We start from the raw sequence: 18,146 nt of genomic DNA, 5'->3' as shown, positions 1-18,146 counted from the left end.
TGTCTCGCAGGCATAAAATGTACCTCTGGGCTGAGTGGCCGAGGGCTGGCATGGTATCAGCAAGCGTTGGGCCAGTTCTGAGAGAACTTTTCCTTGGGCCCCTCCTGGAAAGGGCCTGTGGAGACAGTCCCTTATCTGGCTTGTAATCAAGAGCAGGCACTGCCGGCTTTTTCTACTGATCTTTTAGCTGCTTCGGTTCCTTGAAGCAGTTCACGGGACTAGCTCTTTGTTCCTTGTTACCCTCAGGTCTGGCTGGTGGAAAATCTGGGGGACAATTTCCTGGTGCAAGTGCTGGAGGAACCAACTAGGGGCAGAGCTCTTCTTGACCTGCTGCTCACAAACCGGGAAGAATTAGTAGGGGAAGCAAAAGTGGATGGGAACCTGGGAGGCAGTGACCATGAAATGGTCGAGTTCAGGATCCTAACACGAGGAAGAAAGGAGAGCAGCAGAATACAGACCCTGGACTTCAGAAAAGCAGACTTTGACTCCCTCAGGGAACTGATGGGCAAGATCCCCTGGGAGAATAACATGAGGGGGAAAGGAGTCCAGGATAGCTGGCTGTATTTTAAAGAATCCTTATTGAGGTTACAGGGACAAACCATCCCGATGTGTAGAAAGAATAGCAAATATGGCAGGCGACCGGCTTGGCTTAACAGTGAAATCCTTGCTGATCTTAAACACAAAAAAGAAGCTTACAAGAAGTGGAAGATTGGACAAATGGTGAGGGAAGAGTATAAAAATATTGCTCGGGCATGCAGGAGTGAAATCAGGAAGGCCAAATCACACCTGGAGTTGCAGCTAGCAAGAGATGTTAAGAGTAACAAGAAGGGTTTCTTCAGGTATGTTAGCAACAGAAGAAAGTCAAGGAAAGTGTGGGCCCTTTACTGAATGAGGGAGGCAACCTAGTGACAGAGGATGTGGAAAAAGCTAATGTACTCAATGCTTTTTTTGCCTCTGTCTTCACGAACAAAGTCAGCTCCCAGACTACTGCACTGGGCAGCACAGCATGGAGAGGAGGTGACCAGCCCTCTGTGGAGAGAGAAGTGGTTCGGGACTATTTAGAAAAGCTGGATGAGCACAAGTCCATGGGGCTGGATGCGTTACATCCGAGAGTGCTAAAGGAGTTGGCGGATGTGATTGCAGAGCCATTGGCCATTATCTCTGAAAACTCATGGCGATCGGGGGAGGTCCCAGATGACTGGAAAAAGGCTAATGAGAGCCCATCTTTAAAAAAGGGAAGAAGGAGGATCCTGGGAATTACAGGCCAGTCAGCCTCACCTCAGTCCCTGGAAAAATCATGGAGCAGGTGCTCAAGGAATCAATTCTGAAGCACTTAGAGGAGAGGAAAGTGATCAGGAACAGTCAGCATGGATTCACCAAGGGCAAGTCATGCCTGACTAACCTAATTGCCTTCTATGACGAGATAACTGGCTCTGTGGATGAGGGGAAAGCGGTGGGCGTGCTGTTCCTTGACTTTAGCAAAGCTTTTGACACAGTCTCCCACAGTATTCTTGCCAGCAAGTTAAAGAAGTATGGGCTCGATGAATGGACTATAAGGTGGATAGAAAGCTGGCTAGATTGTCGGGCTCAACGGGTAGTGATCAATGGCTCCATGTCTAGTTGGCAGCCGGTATCAAGTGGAGTGCCCCAGCGGTCGGTCCTGGGGCTGGTTTTGTTCCATATCTTCATAAATGATCTGGAGGATGGTGTGGATTGCACCCTCAGCAAGTTTGCAGATGACACTAAACTGGGAGGAGTGGTAGATATGCTGGAGGGTAGGGATAGGATACAGAGGGACCTAGACAAATTGGAGGATTGGGCCAAAAGAAATCTGATGAGGTTCAACAAGGACAGGTGCAGAGACCTGCACTTAGGACGGAAGAATCCCATGCACCGCTACAGACTAGGGACCAAATAGCTCGGCAGCAGTTCTGCAGAAAAGGACCTAGGGGTTACAGTGGACGAGAAGCTGGATATGAGTCAACAGTGTGCCCTTGTTGCCAAGAAGGCTAATGGCATTTTGGGCTGTATAAGTAGGGGCATTGCCAGCAGATCGAGGGACGTGATCGTTCCCCTCTATTCGACATTGGTGAGGCCTCATCTGGAGTACTGTGTCCAGTTTTGGGCTCCACACTACAAGAAAGATGTGGAAAAATTGGAAAGCATCCAGCGGAGGGCAACAAAAATGATTAGGGGGCTGGAGCACATGATTTATGAGGAGAGGGTGAGGGAAATGGGATTGTTTAGTCTGCGGAAGAGAAGAATGAGGGGGGATTTGATAGCTGCTTTCAACTACCTGAAAGGGGGTCCAAAGAGGATGGATCTAGACTGTTCTCAATGGTAGCAGATGACAGAATGAGGAGTAATGGTCTCAAGTTGCAGTGGGGGAGGTTTAGGTTGGATATTAGGAAAAACTTTTTCACTAGGAGGGTGGTGAAACACTGGAATGCGTTACCTAGGGAGGTGGTGGAATCTCCTTCCTTAGAAGTATTTAAGGTCAGGCTTGACAAAGCCCTGGCTGGGATGATTTAGTCGGGGATCGGTCCTGCTTTGAGCAGGGGGTTGGACTAGATGACCTCCTGAGGTCCCTTCCAACCCTGATAGTCTATGATTCTATGGTGCCCAGAGCCAATTCCCCAGCCCTTCACCCAGCCCCGCATACGGGGGTTCGCAATGCAGAGAACGCTCTAGGACAGCAAAGCTGCAGATGAGCAACTACCGGCTCATCAATAACCCAGCGAGTTCTAGTGTCCAGCAGGGCAGGGAACAAGCCTCCCCCTGGCGGGCAGCGCCAGCTCTGCCACCTCGGCAGGAGGCACGAAGAGTCAGCCCCAGGGGCCGTCAAACAAACTGAAGGGCCAAATCCTGCATCAGTAGGAGTTGGTGCCTTCAACTCCGAGTACACGCAGCATGGAGCAGCTGAGGGCATCCCTTCATGGGAGGATGGCCGGGGACGCTGGCACTGCTATGGCTCATGCGGGTCCCTGCTCTGCAGATACTGGAGGGCTCCAGGGCTCAGCTCTAGCATTCTGGCCCCTCTCACCAGCGCTCACGCCAGGGGAATACTAACCCTGTGTTGTGCGGGGTTTCCAGCCCTCGCCCCTCTTCCCAGAAGCGGTTTGCTCCCTGCTGGCTCATCGCATGGCCCGGGCACTTGGTGAAAGCACCAGCGTGGATTCCGGGGAAGGTGGGTGAACTTTGAGCCTGACTCACTTAACCCGTTTAGCCCCTGACCCAGGCTGGGTTTGAATAGGGGATGAAAGGGCCACTATCCGGTCAGCTGGCTCCTGAGCCTGCCACTCCCCCATCTTGCAGCTGGGGTAGAAGCCTCCAGTGCCTGCCTCCCTGGAGGGAAGGGGCCTGGCTGGGAGGCCTGGTACGGGATAGCCAGAGCCCGGGAGCGCTATGTATCCTTGCCAGTTTCGCTGGAAGGTGGGGGCTCTGTGCCGCAGCCAACTTGCAAATGCAACAGGAAGAGAGCTCGCTTTTGCAGGCCTGTTTACCAGGTGCCTGCTGCCGCCTCCGCTGTAAAGACAGGCTGCTCTTTGAATGTTAGAGGAAATTGCTAACAGGATGATTGATTGGCCAGCTAATTAGCTAATGATTAACGTCTGCACAGTGCCTTCACCATGTAAAGGCTACCACAGATCCCCACTGCTCCGCACTTTTCGCTGGTCCCTGGCGTGGGCACACGGGGCAGCTGCTCCTCTCCCACCCCAGCCATGTAGCCCCTGAGCTTCGTCTTGGAAAGAACCTGGTGAAAAGGCTGTCCTGCTCCTGCCTTCAGCCCAGGGGAAAGCTGGGGGCTGGCCTAGCCCGGCCTGCTGGGGTGAGGGCTCGCACTGGCTGTGCGGAGGTGTGGCTGGTCCTAGTTCATAGACTAGACAGACAGCAGGGAGCAGAGACAGCTTTAATTTACATACTGCAGCATTGCAGGTGATGGCCGGGTGCCAAAGGGCAGAAAGGGGGATGGGACAGGGTTAAGTCATGTTAGCTCAGCTGAGTGGGCTCAACCCCTGTGAAAAGCCACATGGAGGCCCAGGTTGCCCACTGGCCAGAGGCAAACGGGGGGCCCAGGCTGGGGCGTGGCCACTTAACCCAGCTTCGATCACGGCAGCCCGTGTCATGGCAGCCAGGCCTGTGTCTAACATGACTGAACCTCACCCCCTTTGGGCCCAGTGAGACTGGGAGATAGCAGGGCAGCTGTGGTCTGATCGGCTCCCCTTCATGCAGGGTCAGCCCCAGGGCAGTGGAGAGTCGGGTTGCACCCCTCCCACCCCAGCTGGGCTGGCTCAGAAGGGGTGGGGGTCTGGGCTCTGCCTCCAGAGCTCTACAGGAGGAGGGAGTAAAGGAGGGGGATGATGAGAGCGGCTGACAGCACGCTGGGGGTGCTGGCTTTGGCACGGGCAGGGTACCCGTAGCTGGTTCTGCACTGCCCTTCCAGTTCCTCGTACGCAATCGGCTCATCGTCAGGTGGCTCCTGGGACAGGCTGTCCCTCACCTACCAGGGAAAGGAAACAGCTTCTCACAGTGTTCTGCAGAGTGGAGCCACGGGCCACGGTCGGCTCTGCACTGCGGAGCGGGGACACGGAGCCACGGGCCAGGGCCAGGTCTGCGCTGCGGAGCCGGGACACGGGGCCAGGACCGGGTCTGCACTGTGGAGCAGGGACACGGAGCCATGGGCCAGGGCTGGGTCTGTGCTGCGGAGCGGGGATACGGAGCCATGGGCCAGGGCTGGGTCTGCGCTGCGGAGTGGGGACACGGAGTCACGGGCCAGGGCCGGGACTGTGCCGTGGGACGGGGACATAGAGCTGTGGGCAGGATCAGCATGGCAGGTGCGGGGTGGGGCACAGAGCCCCGTGGCAGCACTGCTGGGTTAGGGCCGGGCTGCTGGGTGGCTCATGGAGAGGCAGGCACCTGGTCCTGCAGTGAGGGGGGCATGGGCGGGCCAGCGCTCCGTGCAGCGACTCTGTCGTCTCTTCTCACTCACCTCCTCCGCCTTCTTGAAGACTCTCAGCAGGTTCATGGCGAGGGCAGCTTTCACTTCGGCTTCAGTCCACTTCCTTCTCAGTAACTCAGCTATTAACTCAGGGTATTTGGAAACATCCTCCAGCCCCTGGGGAAGCCTGGAGCATGCCGGAAAGCACTGAGCTCACAGCTTGGTTTGGCGGTTCCCAGGCCAGCCAGAAGCACTGAGAGTAGCCACTCTGACGCCTGCATAGCTCAGGCCATGGGGCTCTCCTGGGGACGTGGTTCCCAGGGTTAATTGGCCCAACTTGCAAAGGGTTTGCACTCAAGGTTCCCGCCCCCAGTTTCCTCTTGCCCCCTATTAATTCCCCCCCCAAAAAAATAATGGGGGGAAGAGGAAACTGGGGGTGCACACAGCCCCTAGCATGAGGGAAGAATGGGGGACCCTGGTATGGGGGAGGAGGGGAATGAGGGTTGCCCAGGACCCCTGGTTGGGGGGGAAGCTGAGGGAGTCCATGCACTAGAGGGGCATGGGCACTATAGAGGGATGGGGCGAGCTGGTGGGAGGAATGGGGGGACACCAAGAGCCCCTGGGATGTACCACGAGCTCAGCCCACAGGAGCTATGAAGCATGCGCCCCCTAGAGCCCCTCACTGGTAACGCACCTTCTTGCTAGACCCAGGAGTATGACTCAAAGGGTTCTGCCTTGGGGAGCCCCCTCTCCCCTCCCCCAGCTCCCAAGCCGATGGGCCCCACAGCAGGAAGAGGTGGTGAGGCCTACAAAGCAGGCACCCCAGGCAAGGCGCTGTGTCCTTGGGAGCCGGTGCACGGGCCGGCTCACACAGGGTGCGCGCGCTGCCCCTCGAGGGAGACGTGACTCGCTCGGGGCACCTTTGCGCAGGGCCCCTAGCCGAGGGGCTGAGGTGGGTGGGGGGAGGCGGGGGGAGCTGCAGCCTGTTGTCTCCTGTAGAACCTTGGTACCAGGAGCTGCCCCATGCCTCGGTTCCGGGGCTGGGGGGGCCCTGGCAGGGGCCTGGCACGGGGGGGACATTTCTCTCCAAGGCTCAGCAACGGGCCAGGACCTGTTTCTGAGCAGCAAAGCAACCCACAAGGCCTGGCCAGTGTCTCCCTGGAGACCAGCGGGGCCAGGGGTGGAGTGAGATGCCGAGGCTCTGGGGCAAGCTCAGGGAAGGACCTGCAGGAGGGCAAACCCCAGGTCAGCCTGCTCTGGGGTGCCCTGGGCCCCAGGGCTGTGGGAGCTGGGCCCCAGCCTGCATGGCTGGGCATGGCTCACAGATGGCCCTGCTAGCGCTGCCGGGGGCTGGCTGTTCGGTGGGGTTAGGAAGCCCTCGCCCGCTCCTCCACGTGCCATTCCTTACGTGGGCACGCCGTCGTAGTCCCCGCCAAAGCCAACCGCCGCGGAGCCAGCCACCTTCTTGACGTGATCCAGGTGATCTGCGGGGGGAAGTGCCAGAGGTGAGCGGGCAAGGCCCGGTGTGCGGGACCCCCCACGTCCCTCAGGGCTGGCGCCAGACTCACCTGCGACCTGGGACAGGTTGGCAGCCTCCTTGTTGCAGGACACGTACATGTTGTAGAAGTTCACCATCACCAGGCCACCCGTCTCGTTCTGCAGGCGGAGACATGCAGGCATGGGCTGCAGGTGAACCTGCCTTTGGGGGAGGCTAGGGGGCCCTGCCCCCCACCTGCTGAAGCCCTGAGACCCCCCCCACGGCCAGAGGAGCCCCGAGTCCGCCCATGACCGGAGGAGCCCCTGCCCACCCTCCCTGAGCCGCTGACTAGCCCGCCCCTGGCTGCACTGGCTGGCCCAACCCCCGAGCACTGGTCCGAGCACCAGGCTGCTGGCTGGCTCAAGGAGCTGGCTCGACTGCTGCACCGGCCTAGGGGAGAAGGGCAGTGAGGGCGGGGCCTTGAGGCAGAGCATGGGCAGGCCCAGGGCCTGGGTTAGGGGAGGCTTAGCCTCCCCTGGCCGATGCTACCCCCGGCCCATGCATGCGGCTTCCTAAAGGCTGCAGCAGGTGAGGGCTCTGTGGGCCAGGCAGCCCAGGGTCTCAGCTGCTCCTGGGGCAGGGATCCCACACCTGCCCCAGCGCCGGAGGAGCTGATTGTCCGTGAACTGGGGAGCCGGCGGCGTTGCTGCTTGCCATGGTCCCCAGCATGCTGCTTCCCATTCAGAGCCCTGGACCCCTCCCGCCAGCAATCCAGCCAGCAGGCTGCGCGAGGCACCGTCAGCAGCTCCAGCTCAGACACTTAGGTTCTTACTACCAGCGTGATGTTACCACTGGCCCCTTGCACCCGGGATCCTGCCCCTGCCCCCCTGTGCCTGGGACCCCGCCACGGGATCCTGCCCCTGCCCCCTTGCGCCTGGGGTCCTGCCACGGAATCCTGCCACTGGGCCCTCACGCCTGGGATCCCACTCCCGGCCCCTCACATCCGGGATCCTGCCCCTGCCCCCTTGTGCCTGGGGATCCCGCCACAGGATCCTGCCACTGGCCCTTCATACCCAGGATCCCGCCCCTGCCCCCTTGTGCCTGGGATCCTGCCACGGGATCCTGCCACTGGCCCCTCACACCCGGGATCCCGCCCCCAGCCCCTCACACCCGGGATCCTGCCCCTGCCCCCTTGTGCCTGGGGTCCCGCCACGGGATCCTGCCCCCGGCCCCTAGCGCCCGGGATCCCGCCCCCAGCCTCTTGCGTCCGGCCCCTCACACCCGGGATCCCGCCCCTGGCCTGGGCTCCCAGCAGGGCCTGCTATCCCACAAGGGATATTTCCTTCCTGACCCCTGCTGGGGTGAAAGCACTGGTGGCTCGTGCCGGTTTTGCCTAGGGGCTGTCTGTGCGGGAGCTGCTCCTGCCCAAGAGCTGGTCCCTCTCTGCCTGATTCGGAGCTGTGCGCCCCAGTCTTCTGTGCTGGAGGAAATGCTCATCACTCTGCGCATCCAGGCCATCTTACCACTCTGCGGAGGATGTCGTCGGGCACATTGCGCCTGCTTCTGCAGAGCTCATAGGCTGATGAGTGGCTGAATATAACAGGAGCTTTGGAAACCTCTAGGGCGTCTGCCATCGTCCGCACAGACACATGGGCCAGGTCGACCAGCATGCCTAGGCGATTCATCTCCCAGACCACGCGCTGGGGGAGCAGATGAGGGACGGGTGCTGAGCGCGCGCCCCTCCTGCGTGGCGTAGGCCACATCAGGGACAAGCTGGCCCCAGGCCCTGCAGAGTCTGAGCGGTGGGACCTGCATGTTCTCCTGGGCACCCCTCCTCACCCCACTTAGACTCACCCCACCTGCCCGAGTGAATGGGACCTTGCCCCCTCCCTCTGGGCGAGGGGGGTCTGAGCCGGGGGGCCGGGGAGTGAGTGCAGCAGGCAGCACATCGAATGGGGATGGGGGGAAGGCAGGGCAGGGACAGGAGCGCCCACCCACGTGTCAACTTCCACCAGCTCACGCTTTCCTCTGGCCCCTGTGTGAGTGAGCTGCCCCGGCTCGCTGTGCCCTGCATGTGGGTAAATGGGGGTGAGCAGGGCTGGGGGCTCCATGGGCAGCAGCCATACGGCGCTTTAGGAATAGGACGGTGCAGTGGGGCAGACGGCAGGGCTCCGGGGCCCCTGGGATAACGTGGGGGGGAGTCAGCCCACAGGAAGTGGAGAGCTGGGCAGTGGCACAGAAGCCATCAGGCACTGGAGGTGAGCAGCCGCCAGGTTTCTCTGCCCATGGGGCAGGGGGATGAGAATGGGGGACCAGGCATCGCAGAGAGGCTGGGGGTTGAGGACGGTGCAGTGGGGTCAGGAGTTTGTACTGCCAGGCTGCTGCTGGCTTGGAAAACACCACAATGGCTTTGGGAATGTGGCCAGGGACTGGCAGCTGTCGTGTTGGGAGCCAGGCTAGATCAGCCTCCGCGGCAGCAGGCCTGGCGGGCCTTGCTCTGGGACGTGGCAAGAGCAGCCCCGGTGATGGGAGAAGACAGCCTGTCCCAGGCCCTGATGTGCCAGCAGCGCCCCTTCCAGAAAGGCTGGTCCCTGCCTGGAGAAGTGCGGGCGCTCTGTCCCCTCCCCATCCCCACGAGGGTCTCCAGCTGGAGAGCTCCCTGCCCCATGTGTGGGCATGGGGATGTCGATTTCCAGCCCCCCAGGCAGTGCACATGCAGGGGCCATTCCCACTCACCTTCCCGAATTGCGACAGGCCGTTGTGGACGGGCTGTTCCTCGTCTGTGTCCACCAGCCAGTTGTCCACCCTGCGAGCCAGAGCGCACACGTCAGCCCAGCTCTTGGTGAGCCCGTGCGGCCTGAGCTATTTATTGGCCCTAGGCTGCTGCCTGCCCCCGAGTGCCAGCACAGGGGCAGGAAAAGGCATTGGCATCATTCTCAGCCCTCTCTGGGCCCCGGGACCCAGATGGGGACTCACTGGGTCCCTGTACGTTGTTCCAAACCCACCAGGCCCTGTTCTTCTGCCCCCTGCGTCCCGACCCCACTGGGGCCCAGCAAGCTGCCATGCACCCCAGCACTGGGGTCCTTACCAGGGGGTGTTGCAGCTGTGGGAGAGGGTCATGTAGCGCACCCCCAGCCGGTAGAACATCCGCAGGGTGCCCAGGCTGCTGTCCATAGAGTGGCCGCCCTCCACGCCAATCAAGCTGGCAACCTTCTTTGCTTGGAAGGCGTCTTCTATGCCTGCAAGAGCAGCATTTCCCAGGCTTGAGTCAGCGGGCAGGGGGAATCCCAGCGAGCCAGGCCGGCTAATGGGTGCCACGAGGGGGTGTTGCCTAGGGCCTGCTGAGCTCCCCTTCTGCCTGGAAGGCCCTAGCAACCCTTGGAGGAGACCTCGGAGGGGCTGGCTCGTGACAACTCGAGCTCCCAGCTACCGACTGCTGGAAACCTCAGTGGGCTTTGCACAGGGCAGGCACGTCTGCAGAGAGAGACGCCTCCCCCAGAGGCACACATGGCAGGGTACCAGGGAGCTACCTCCCCCATACAAGGGGCTGGCAAGGACCATGCCCGGGCAGGGTGCTGGGTGCGGAATGGCAGCGGCTGCTGGGCAGGGAGGTCCCCCTCACCCAGCTCATTCTGGGCTGGGATGCGGCCTGGGGTGTCCTCGCTCAGCTCCTGCACCCCCCATCCCCGCAAGGAGCTGGGCAGGGGCCACGCTCCATCGCTCACCTGTGCTGTTGGTGACACACACAAAGGCCTCGGGGTACTTGTCGCACATGCGGTGAATGACGTCGATCTGCTCCAGCGTTCGCTTCACTGCGTCTTTGTTCTGGGTATCGCAGGGCACGTAAGCCGCCCAGAACTGAGCAGGGAGACAAGGGGGGAGTTAAGGAGCCCGGCCCTCCGTGCGGGGCAGCACCATGGGGCAGGGCAGCCTTAAGCTGTTCAGAAGGCTGCTTTGCTTCATTCATTGCCACCTTCAACCCACACCCATCCCAGAGCCAGCTGTGGGGCGAGCACAGGGGTGCCCCGGGCTCGCTTGGTACCTGGGACTGGGGGGGTGGCATGCACAAGCAGCCAGCCGCTGCCAGGGGATTCTCACCCCGGGTGGGCACAGACCCAGAGAGGTCAGGTGGCTGCTGACGGTCACAGAGCGTCGGTAGCTCCTGGCTCCATCCCTGGGCTCAGAGCCTCTGGGAGCTGCAGTGAAAGTGGGGAGCCGGAGCCTGAGCACGGTGGAAGTGAAAGCGGCCATGCTGGGGAAGTGCAGGCAGTAGGTGGGTGACAGAGGCCGGCTTCCTCTGGCCCCAGGAAAAGTCCAGCAATTGCTCAGCCGAGAGCGAGGGGTGGCTCGCCTGCCGGGGGCTTTCCAGGGAGATCTCCCGCCAGGGAGCCGCTGAGTCATACAGGCTCCTCGGCTGGAGTCAGTGTTCCCGGCTCTGCTGCCTTCATGGGGGCGTGAGCGCTGCCGGTCGGTGTGTGCCAGTGCCCTGCTGCGAGCGGGGCTGTGTGGGCCCTGCCCGCGGGATCTACAGCCTACCTGCCCCCCCACGTGCCCGCTCCGCAGCTTGGGGATGCTGGTGTGGGTGTCATTGAGCAGGGTGAGGTTTGCCGGCGCCACGCTTAGCCTGTTGTTAAACTTTTTCAGCAGCTGCCAGGGCAGGTCATTGTGTCTGGAAAAGAAAGGGATGGAAGTGAGGGAGCCTGGGAGCCGTGCTCCTGTGCCCCCCACATGCGGGGGGAGCAGCCCTGCCCGACCCCTTGGGGCAGGGGAGTCGAGTGTCTGGCATGAGCCCTCGGCCCAGGGGAAGCCTGGGTGTGGACTGGCACCAGGCAAGGCTGGCGTGTAGCACTACCCAAAAACGGTACGCTGGTGTGAGGGGCAGATCCTAGGGCTGGGCTACACCCCATGTTTGCAGGGGGGCCAGGTACCGACAGTTACACCAGGTCACCCCCTGGCGTGGATACCAGGTTATGGTGTAAAGGAGCTTTATTCCGCTGCCAGGACAGGACTAGCCACTCTCCTCTAAGCACATTTATCCCAGGGTAGCTGCGTCCACATGCACCCTGGTCGTCGGCGGGCGGGATCGAACCCTCTGGAGCTTAGTGCGTGAGCCGCTACAACATGAGCAAAGAGCCAACTGGCTGGTAGCTAAGGCCGTAGGGCAGACTCATTAATCGCTCTCTCAGTGGTCACGGTGCCCCTCGATGGGACAGAGCCCCACCCCAGGAGGTGTGTGGGTTACACATGCTCGCTCGGGGCTTGTACCTTGTCCATTGTGTCCAGAGAGCTGAAGCAGCACAACCGGTGTTTGCAGACGAGGCCTGGTGAGGTTTAGTTCCTACACAGGCAGGCTGGAGGGCTGTATTGGCCTGGGGGGCAGCTGGCCCCCATCCCTGCCCCGGCACCTCGGCCCCCTTCTGTGCTGAGCATTGCCCCAGCTCTGGGTTTTCAGGATTCCACACCGGCGCGTGAGCGCCACTCCCGCCGAAGCCCCGCAGCCGGCTGCAGCCAGCGCTTGGAACCGGGGCCGCAACCCTAACCAGCTCTGGGCTGGCGCCATTGCTGCTGCCGACCCAGACCCCCGGTCTTTTTGCTGTTACGTGCGTTTCAAAGCAAGGGATGGCTTGGCACAGACCCGCCCGCCCGCCCGCGCACTCTCCTCCTATCTCTGCGCAGCGGAGACGGGGCCCTCTCTGCACTGTGGCATTAGCCATGCCCGGGTGTCAGCTGGCTTCTGCACAGCCCGAGGGGAAGGGCCATCCCCACTGGTCCCGTCCCAGCTCCTCCAAACCTGCTCAGCGAAGCCGAGATCGCCGGGGCCAGCAGCAATTCCAGGCCCAGTGCCTGGAGCTGGCTGGCCCTTCGGCAGCCTGCGAGACCTGGGCCGTAGCCCATGCAGCGGACACACCTTAGTCCTTCAGCTGCTGAGTGCCCAGGGCTGGCACCGGCTCCCCGGTTTGTGCCCTTGCCCCGCTGAGCTGCTCCTGGCTCGGCTCCCAGCTGGCGGGTGCCTGGAACCTGCCTGCCCTTAGTAGAAACCCTGCGGACACGGCTGCAGTCCTGAGCATGGCAATATCCTGCCCCCCCGCCCCCCGGGAGCCCTGCCCAGCTCTCTGCATGCGAGCGGAGACGCAGGAGCCCACGACACTCTGCCTCTCTCCCCTCCTTACACTAACCCAGCCTGGGCAGAGGCCGGGCAGGAGGTCCCAGCAGCCCAGATTAACCCTCGCAGATTAACCCTCGCAGTGCCGTCTCCAGCCCTGCTAGGCTTGCGTCTCTTCCCAGCGTCTGGCCGTTGAAGCCTAGCCAACAAGACAGGAGTCCTGCTCGGCGGGGGATTGGCCATGGGAAGGGCTGCCCAGGGACAAGGAATCTTTAGCCTAAGACCGAATGGCTTTTTCTGCGGATACGCTCCAGTCCAGCCCAAGGCAATGGGGCCAGGCAGGAGGCTGCGCTCTGCACAAGCTCAGGCTGGCTTCTGGCCTTGACGTCGCCCATGAAACTGCGGCCCGGGCAGGTGCAGTGACTTGGGCAGGTGTGCTGGCCTCCAGACGGGGATCAGAACCCGGGAGCCGCTGGCTCCCAGCCCGGTTTGTGGCAGTGTCTGGAACGGAGGTGGCAGCTGGCAGGGGCCGGGGACAAAGAGCTGTTAAGGTTGCTGGTGGCTTGGAGGGGGCCAGGAGGGGAGCAGGGCTGGGCTGGCGGCAGATTAGGGAGCATGATACACAGCATGGCAGCTGCCTCGTGCCCAAGCGCTTCATCCCCTGGAGCTCAGTGAGGCAGGGGCTGCAGGAGGGAGGATGCTGGCGGTGGCTCGAGTCAGGAGGCGCTGTTTCTAACCACCGACGATCACGATCGGTTGGTTGCACTCCGGTGAGGCGCTGCTGCGGGACCAGCTAGACAAGCCCTGCCCCAGTGTCAGGAAGAGCCAGACCCCTGGTGTGTTGGGGGCGGGGGAGGTGGCTTGAGGATGGGTCACATGCTGGGCAACCCTACATGTGTGCAAGGCCCCTAGAGATTTTCTCCTGGTGCTTTGCCAGCCAGGCTGAAACTCCCTGAAAGACTGTGGCTGACTGAGTGCAGCTCAGGGCCTGTTCAATCTCTGTCGTAACATTTGACTCTCATTGGGTTGTTTGGGGGCTTTCTCTGAAAACTCCTGCTGGCTGTCTTTCCCAGCTCTGGCGGGAGGTTTCCAGATGAGGCAGAGGCTTCTCTACAGTCCTGCGCTTGGAGGACTCTTTGCTGCTGGTTGTTTTTTCTCCTGCATTGGACGGCTCAGCACGTGGATTTACTGATTCCCCCCGGTTCCATTTCTGCAGCAGTTTAAGCTTCCCTGCTGAACAGAAAGCTTTGTGTAGGTGACGCAGCCGACACGTATCCTCCCCTGCTGGCGGTTTCCCTCTGTGGGATGAAGCTCTGTCCACGAAGCGCTTCCTGGCAGGGAACCACTTTGCCTTCCTGGAGGGAGTCCGTGTGACTGGCTGGCTTAGGGTGATCAGATGTCCCGATTTTATAGGAACAGACCTGTTTTTGGGTCTTTTTCTCATATAGGCTCCTATTACCCCCCACCCCCGTCCCAATTTTTGCTGTCTGGTCACCCTAGGCTGGCTGCTGTGTGATGAGGGTGCTAGGGAAGAGTTTGCTGCTGCGGCGTGGCAGTTGTTTGGGTCTGTGTTTGTACACAGGGGTGATGGATCCGTTGTTCCATGGGCCCGCGGAATGTGCCTGCATCTCAGCTGCCAGGAGCTAGGCTAGTGCTCCCCATGGGCCCCCTGGTACCCCTTCACCCTCTCAGGCTTTCCCACCATTCGCTTCCTTAGGGTTGCCAGTTTCGTCTGGGCGTATTCCTGGAGGTTTCATCACGTGACATAAGCTTTAATTCAAGATTAACCATTAATTCCTGGAGATGCCAGGACATCTTGGAGCGTTGGCAACCCTATGTTCTTTTGCCCTTTGGCTCCTGCCTAATCCCCAGGTGAAGGGGGCAGGGATGACACCAGCTGTTACCTGGGCTGCGTTCCAGAGGCCACAGCTCCCGGACTGCTCTGTATGAGCCAGAGCAGGAAACGAAGCCCCAGGACAGCCCCTCCGCTGGCTTTGCTGCAGGAGGCTCATGGAAGCAGCTGACCCCAGGGAAATGGATTGGGGATTTCCTAGCTCTGTGCTCAAGGGCGCTGAATTAACTCTCTCATTGCCGGAACACAGGCAGGGCTGTGTATTGCTCCGTGGAGGGAGGGCCGTGCCCGGCCTGGGAGGGCATGCGGCCTTGGCACTGGAAGTGTTGATCCAAAGCCTTGCTCGGGGGTGTTGTACAGCAGCCAGGAGGTAGCTGTGATGGTCCCAGATGCGTATGCAAAGACCCCTGCCCCTGCTCAGCGTGCGAGAGAGCCCAGGCGAATGCCAGCACTCGGCCAAGGCACCATTCTGCCCTGGACCGAGAGCAGCCAGAGGCGCCCAGACATTCCTGTGTTACTGTCCGAAATTCCACCCAGAGCCTCCCTGCGCCACGCTGGAGCCAGAGGGGAATTCCCCAGCGAGCCCACGATGAGCAGAGAGGCTGGAGGAGTTTTTCTTTCCAGGAGTTTTGAGTGTTTCTCTTTCCTGGGTAAGAAACTAATCACAAGACAGAAGGCAGAGGGGTTCCAAGAGCCGATGGAAAACCCCGCAGGGAACTCCGCAGGCCACAGCTCCAGGCACTGTTCCTGGCAACATCGACCTGCTCCAAGGCTTGGGGAGCCATGGCCAGGTGGCCGGAGCCGCGTGGCACAGCGGGGTGGGTGGCAGCAGGCTCCTGCTTGGAGGGAGGCAGCTGCCATTTGCCGTGGGTGCTCTCCTGGGGGGGTGGGGGTAGGATTAGTTACTGAACTGGCTGCCTGTGAGTTTCCTCTCCTCTGGGCCTTTAACCAGCGTCCTCAGCTTCCCGGCTCAGAGCACTGCAGGGGCCGGCTGCCCTGCACACACCACAGACTCCAGCTGGAGCTAGCTAGCTTGTGTGCCAGCTAAGCCAGGGCCCTGCGCAGCAGCTGGGCATTGCCAGGGCTCCCGGCAGGGTTGTGCAGCCCACAGCGTGCCCTGCTCCGCCCAGCCAGCTGCATTTGAGGCCGGCTTGTGATGCCCCCTCGGCAGCACAGACACAGCTCATCCGCTCCCCTGGCCAGCGCAGGATTGCGCCCGTGGTGGCCTCTCAGGGGCGGTCCCTCTCCACCTCGAACCGGCCCCCGTCAGGCCCCCGAGAGCCGCCCCAGCTTGCTGACATACGCGGCTGCCACTGCCGTCATTTAAGGAAGTGTCATGCGGCCGGGGGAAGCAAGGTGTGTGCTGCGACTGCGGGGGCGTCTTCCCCTTTCGGTCCGCAGACGGCCCCCTCCCCACGTCACTCAGCACCAGACGGCTTGCGGGGGTTATTTCTGTCCCTGGTCACTGTGCCTCGGCCTGGAAGCTCACGCGGGATGACGTCTCCCTCTGTGCTGCTGCCTAGCGCCAGGGCAGTCGGGCTGGGGCCCAGGAAAGAGGAGGGGTTCCTCCGGCTCTGTCAAGCACCAGCCCGCGGGGTCTCAGCCTGGGGGGACCCTCCTCCCTTTCTGTATAGCTGCGGCGGGGTCCTGCCCCTTCTTTCTGGTGTAACCTGGGGACAGGGTGTGGAAGGGCTGAAGGGAGTATGGGGGGCCCAGGGCAACGCTGCCCAATTTGACAGCCCTCAGCCTCGCTGCGGGGGGTGAACAGCGTCTCCCCACTAAGCCCAAGGGAAGGGGCTGACAAGGGGCTCACCCTGCAGTCCAGCCCCCCCAGGGCTCGCCGGGACTGTGCCTGCAGGCTCAGGTCAGTCTCCCATGGATATGGGGCAACGCCAGCCCTGCGAGCAGGACCAGCTCCACTGGACGGATGCACACGCGGTTGGGTCCACCTGCTCGTCGCTACGCTGAAGGGGCCCAAGGCAGGCCTGGGGGGCTGTGGACCAGGACTGGGGGCAGTGACCGAGCTGGGGGTGGGAGCCCACTAACGGACTAGGAGGGGGAGGGGTGGCACAAGTCACTGGCAGAGCGATGTGGAGGCCCAGGGGTGGAAGAGCCGTGACACCCAGCCCCCTGTCTCAGTGACTCCCCCTAGGTGTGCAGGCCTTTTGCCTGCTCTGAATCCGGCAAGCCCCAAAGCCTGAGTCTGGCAACCCCCCGGTATCAGTAACAGTCTCAGTCCAGGTGCCCCTTTCCCTCTAGCGCAGCTTGCAGACCAGCATCACACTTACCCCTCCTACCCGTGAAGCCAGTAACTGCAGCAGCTGCGTCCCCCCGCCCATGCCACACACCTGCCTGCCCGGCCCAGCCAGACCCTGCGCTTTGTCCCCCTCTGGGCTCTGGCTTGCTGTCTGCAGCAGCTCCAGGGACCAAGGCTTTCCTTAGTGCCAACGAGGCCAAGGGAAATGCAAAAACACTGCTGGGTAGCAGTGACCTCCTGGCATGCGCTGGGGATGGCAGCTCCTCTGAGGCAGGCCAGTTCCCAGGGCTTTGCCCAGTTGAGATTGGGAAGCCCCAGTGAGCCCTGCAGCCAAACCCCACAGGCTAGTAAAATGACTCAGTGCTGGGGTTTCTCCTCCAGCTCCGTGACAGCCCACTAGCTTTGTGCCTGTCGCACAGTGGGACAGACATGGTCCTTGGACCAATGCTCCCACCTGCCTCAGGGTCTCTCCGAGCTGCTCCCGGCCTGACCTCATGGGGTTCTCCCCCAGCTGGGAGCAGCCACTTTTCCCTGGCTGTGATGTGCCAGCAGGGCTGGGTTTCCCCTTTATGTTTTGCAGCGAACTCATGGTGTAGTGTAGCATGGCCTGGCCGATAACCCACCACATGCAAATCCACCCTGCCCTCCCATTCCCCTGGGGCATGCCAGAAACTCCAGCATTTCCCGTGGGGCACACTGAGCAGGTCCCTGTGGAGTTCCGAGCCGTGGGGCTTCCCCAGGTCGGGGGTTTGCTGGAAATGGAGCCGCGCAGGGCTTTCATCACTGGGGGGTTTCTCAGGGAACTGAGAATCCTTGAGCAGGTGGGAAACTTTCCTGCTGGATGAAGCTGGTGCACCCTGGCTTCCCCTGAGCTGGGGGCTGTGCAGAGGGGACGACTCTACCCCTTGGTAAGGAAAAGCTCCCGGGAGGGCAGGCCGTTCCCTCAGAGGCTGCATGGCGCCAGGGTAGCAGGCATGCTTCCCTGCCATGGAGAGCCTCTTGCGTGCAGTGGGGACTCACTCCTGAGCCTGCATTTCCACTGCCTGAGTTCGGCAGCTGGTATGCGCTCACCCTGGCCTGGCTTCACGCCACGAGGTGCTGAGACTATATCACCTGCCCAGCTCCAGGGTAAACCATATCGCTCCCCCTCCCTCTCCTGCAGAGCTCAGGTGGTGAGGGGAGTACGGGGGCCCAGGGCAGGAGTACGGGGAGAGGCTCGTTCCCTCTGGGGAGAGTTTCCCAACTTGCCGAGACAGGGCAGGGAGCAGCAGGGGCTGGTATTTACCCGTCTATTAGAGGAGTCTCGTTCATGATTCTCTCTGCCTCCGCCCTGTAAAGCTCCGCTGAGCAGAATGGGAAAATGGATAAAAGCAAGTAGCTGAACAGCATTGGCTTCATGGTGGCCAGACAGCCCAGCCTTGGCTTCTGAGTCCTCCACCTCCAACCCTGCTCTAGAAGGGTCCCTCCGGCTGGGCACAGAGACTGCGCTGCATAAATGAGACTGTCTAGTCCAAGACC

General features: G+C 61.4%; 1 protein-coding gene across 1 annotated transcript; it reads right to left on the bottom strand.

Moving 5' to 3' along the window:
• Positions 1 to 3,897: 3,897 nt before the first annotated feature.
• DPEP1 (dipeptidase 1) lies at positions 3,898 to 18,146 on the bottom strand. Its single transcript, XM_007059353.3, has 10 exons — positions 17,914 to 18,146; positions 10,953 to 11,085; positions 10,142 to 10,274; positions 9,505 to 9,655; positions 9,153 to 9,222; positions 7,940 to 8,116; positions 6,508 to 6,595; positions 6,348 to 6,423; positions 4,991 to 5,126; positions 3,898 to 4,501 (listed from the first exon to the last, which is right to left on the bottom strand). The coding sequence occupies exons 1-10, from the start codon at positions 18,024 to 18,026 to the stop codon at positions 4,331 to 4,333; spliced, it is 1,248 nt and encodes a 415-aa protein (XP_007059415.3). The 5' UTR covers positions 18,027 to 18,146; the 3' UTR covers positions 3,898 to 4,330.

The sequence above is a fragment of the Chelonia mydas genome, chromosome 12 (genome assembly GCF_015237465.2).
Source record: "Chelonia mydas isolate rCheMyd1 chromosome 12, rCheMyd1.pri.v2, whole genome shotgun sequence".
Classification (NCBI taxonomy): domain Eukaryota; kingdom Metazoa; phylum Chordata; order Testudines; family Cheloniidae; genus Chelonia; species Chelonia mydas.
The sequence above is the reverse complement of the archived record's forward strand: the minus strand, read 5'-3'. Positions and strand labels throughout refer to the sequence as shown.